This window comes from Suhomyces tanzawaensis, assembly GCF_001661415.1.
Source record: "Suhomyces tanzawaensis NRRL Y-17324 unplaced genomic scaffold CANTAscaffold_8, whole genome shotgun sequence".
Lineage (NCBI taxonomy): Eukaryota > Fungi > Ascomycota > Pichiomycetes > Serinales > Debaryomycetaceae > Suhomyces > Suhomyces tanzawaensis.
In genome coordinates, this window is record NW_017963643.1 from 6,328 (window position 1) to 10,634 (window position 4,307).

The 4,307-nt window shown below is 40.3% G+C and overlaps 1 protein-coding gene across 1 annotated transcript in view; it reads left to right on the forward strand.

Annotated features, from left to right (window-relative positions):
- Positions 1-2,976: 2,976 nt before the first annotated feature.
- Positions 2,977-4,307, forward strand: part of CANTADRAFT_23782 (uncharacterized protein) — a gene marked incomplete at both ends in the record, with an annotated part of 2,128 nt that continues 797 nt past the window's right edge. Inside the window, one exon of the mRNA XM_020207000.1 lies at positions 2,977-4,252. Coding sequence (XP_020062062.1) covers positions 2,977-4,252 — 1,276 coding nt within the window. The remainder of the gene's footprint in view (positions 4,253-4,307) is intronic.

Genomic DNA, 4,307 nt, shown 5'->3' on the forward strand with positions numbered 1-4,307 from the left:
AACAACGGTTCTGGCTCTGGCAACAACGGTTCTGGCTCCGGAAACAACGGTTCTGGCTCTGGTAACAACGGTTCTGGCTCTGGCAACAACGGATCTGGATCTGGTAACAACGGATCTGGATCTGGCAACAACGGATCTGGCTCTGGCAATAACGGTTCTGGATCTGGCAACAACGGATCTGGCTCTAACTCTGGAGCTGGCAGCACTTCTTCATCTGCCCCTGCTCCAATCGTTACCGCAATTGCTGACAACGGTGCACCAACTCTCAACTTTGATTTCAAGACCACCTTGGCCCTGGTGGTAGGTGCCGTTTTCCTTATTGCTCTTTAAGCTAACAGAGCAACTTATCTCCTTGTCTGTTGTGTTATACCCTACTGGCTTTTTGAGCAATTAATCAAAAGTTGATACGAAGTAACTCTTCGTAAGGTGTTTCAAATTCTTAAGTCGTTGACACTTAATTTTCTACAATCTTTTTTCGGTAGTTACTTTAAATAGTACCTAATTCAATAATTTTGATAAAAATCCTTAAAACTAACTATTTTATTACGCATTCGAAAATTTGGAGCCAGTTAAGAAGAAACAGATTAGTGACAAATCCGCATAGAATAATTCAAACCAAGCTCTATTATAGAAATACTTTGAAATGGCTTGATGATGTATCATATTCCAAGAATCATTTTATGTTTACGTTTTTCTATCTGGCTGCAAAAATTATCGAGCGCAGTGCGCATCAAGAACTTGGAAGATTGTAGTATATAACTTGTATAGAGAAGATAATTAGTACTGCGATACAATTAGTAAGAGATTTTCAACTTTCAGAAGTTCTTCATCGAACAATGATACATGCATATACACCTATTAGTTTGTGTTTGATCTTGAATGTTATTTAAATGAATGAACAAAAACCAAATTATTGCCTCGGTGGAGCCTCTTTTTCCCTTATCAATTTTCGTTTGAAAGAAAAAGTTAACTATAAAGTTTCTTGCAAATTCCACATCGGCTCTAAACCGGTTACCTCAGTATTTTATTGAATATCTTAGGGATATATATGTGTGCTTTGCAGAACTTCATGTATTCTCATTGCACCCTTTTCTCAGGGAAATCAGTGAATGTGAAATCTTTCGAAAGTTAAGTTTTCAACATTGGGCTACTCCAAATAAACTAACATAGAAATCATACTATTGAATTTCACCCTCAAAAACTGAATCAATTCTTCAGGAGCAGGCAGTGGTTGTGCAATCACGAATCTTGCTATGCTAGGAACAACAATTTAGGAGCTCGGGAAACTTAAAACGGAGTAGACAACACTAACTTGGTCGAGTAGTGGAAACCTAAGTATACTGGAGAATGGAAACTACTGCATAAAGTTTCCGGTGACACTTGCGAAGAAGATGACAACTCTTCAGTCCCATCACCACATCTGCGTATAGTATTTGCCCGCCCATTTTGTGGTCTATTTTTACATCTCATTGAGGTCAAATAATACGAATGAGCACTGTCGACACAAGACTCAGAATTTCATGGAGTAAAAGGGTAAAAGAGTAAACGAGTGCAAGGCGTCCCTAATAATGTGGGAATTTTAAGCGAACCCTTACCCAACACTTTCTTCAAGTTGCAATAATATTTACTGGTCATTAGCAATGAGCACTGACACTGAACAATAAGGTTACGTTTGTGTCAGCACAATAGAATTCGCATTCAAACCTACATACAGTTTTCTCATTTGGGAAATACTACTCGTAATTTTCTACCTGGAATTTCAATAATCAGATTTCGTAAGAAAGTTGCGAGTTTTGTATTCCTAAAAGAGAGCCAAAAGTTCATATTGAAGCTCCTGGCAGCTCCTAGATGTAACATTTGATTTTTACACAATATAAGATGAAGCATTCTATTCGAACCATTATTGTTCAAGATCGATATTGCTAAAATTTGCCAAGCAGGATTGTTTTCATGTCAGGTTTACGCATACAATAATGAACGAGCCGCTTCCTCTGACAAGTTGGTCTATTCTACCGACTTAGATCCGAACGAGACTGGGCTCTATCAAAACTAGTTATAGGATCCGATGAGCGGATCTTATCGCCAACGTTAATCTTCAACCTACAGAGAAGGCGAGGCTACTTTTCAAGTCGGCGTCCATCTGTACATGTATCCGTCACGACACGCTCTGCCCGTATTACCCATCCACGGTCAATTCTCGCGAATGGAATATCCGCACAATCCGTTGCGCAAATCATCCACATTAATTAGAACAATAGGCCACATCGTTAAAAACACGAACGATAGGAAAAAAGTAACAGCTGGTATTACATAGGAAGGCCCGATGTAACTCCAGCTTAAATTTAGGTCTTCAGAGGATAATTGGTGGCAAGACGCGAATCGTTCTTTGGTTTCATAGAAAGAAATCCAAACCTACTACTATTAGACACGAGAAAAAGACAATAGTTGCTCACTCGGTTACTATTGAATTTCTCGTAATAATTGCTTTTAGATATTGCAAAATTGCTAAATGGTTGTACTGGGGCCTTCAGTCTGGTTGTCTTTGTAGAATTTGCATCAATAAAATTGGCTAAAAAATACAAGTCAACAGTGCAATATGAACATCTCCAAACAATAAGCTGGGTTCTCACTACTAAGGTTCTCCCAAATATGTACAGAGTCACCTGACCCCTTAAAGCTTCCTGATTTCCAATGTGTGGCTATTGTAATTCAGCACTTGGGGCGGATTCTCTGAATTCACATTACCGTGTTGCTCTCAGTCTTATTGTCAAGGACAACGAAGGAACGGAGATGGGTTGCAAAAATTGGAGCTTTCAATTGTTATTGTAGCTTTTTGATGGAACGATGTATTCGTCAAATGTACTATACTAAGGTAGCATTGTCATTTGATTCATATAAATATGAACTCTTCCCTCTGAATTAAAGGTATTCTAAGATCGGTAAGATTGAAGCATCTCCACTCCACTCATTCAGAAAATGTTACTCAAAAATTCGATATTGATCACGGCTGCTCTGGCCGCAACTGCGGCAGGTACCACTATTTCCGAAAATACTGTTACCACGGGAACTCTCAATGTTGGTACAGGTCCATTTGAAGTCAAGCCAAATGTATACTGGTCTATCATCAATAATGCGGTGACGTCGATTGCTGGCTCCCTTACTGTAGGGTCAGGAGGTGGTTTATACATTACTTCTATTAGTGACAAAATTGGTTTAAATGTCGGTCTTGCAAGTACCACTGATACCATTTCAAACGATGGTATTATTTCCTTTAACTCAGTCGAGTCATTAACTGCCCCAATCTACGGTCTTGTAGGTGGTAGGTTCATCAACAATGGTGAATTCTATTTAAGTGGCGATGGGTCTGTGAACAAACCATTAATGGGATTGACAGCTGCTGACTGGACTAACAACGGTTTGCTAACCTTTTATCAAAAAACCAGATCTCACGGTTGGGTTACTCTTGGTCAATTTTTGAGACCAATCACCAACGAAGGTCAAATTTGTCTTTTCAACCAAGCTTATATTCAAACTTCCCCAGTTCAAGGTTCTGGATGTATCACCATCGGATCACACTCCAACATTTACGTTGAAAACCCACAATTAAGCTTTGATCCGAATCAAACCCTTTACATGGAGGGTGCTGATTCTACCATTAAAGTTGAAGTTTTTAGCCAAACTAACACCATAACTGTTGCTGGTTTCGGAAATGGTAATGTAATTGGGTTGAACTTGATTCTTAATTCAGGCGTTCCTTTGGAAAATAATGCCTTTTCCTATGATGCCAGCAACGGTATCTTGACTCTTAATTCTGGTTCCCACAAGCAAAACTTCAAGATTGGTACTGGCTACGACCCAGAATTATTTGAAGTTGTTACTCCAAATTATGGTGGATTGATCCAGGCTACAAGAAATGCTGGTATTACGTACAAAGGTCCCGTTCCTAACCCAGGTTTGCCTGCTGCTTGCAAGCCATGTAAGGCTATCCCCGATGTTCCTGGAACTAGTACTACATCGTCAGCCAGTTACACCGCCACTGCAACTCCCTCTACGTCGGAGTCAGTACCTGCATCTCCTACAGTAACATCTACCAACACTGCTACTGATGCTTCATCAACTACAGACTCGTCTTCAGCACCAAGTGGCGTCTCATCAACAGCTACACCTCCAACTTCTGTTTCATCTGACATACCCTCGGGTACCCTTTCGGCCACCGTTCCAACCGGTTCCCCATCTGGACCAACTACAACTGGTGGGGATGGCAATGGAGGCTCTCCATCTGGTTCCCCATCTAGTTCCCCATCTGG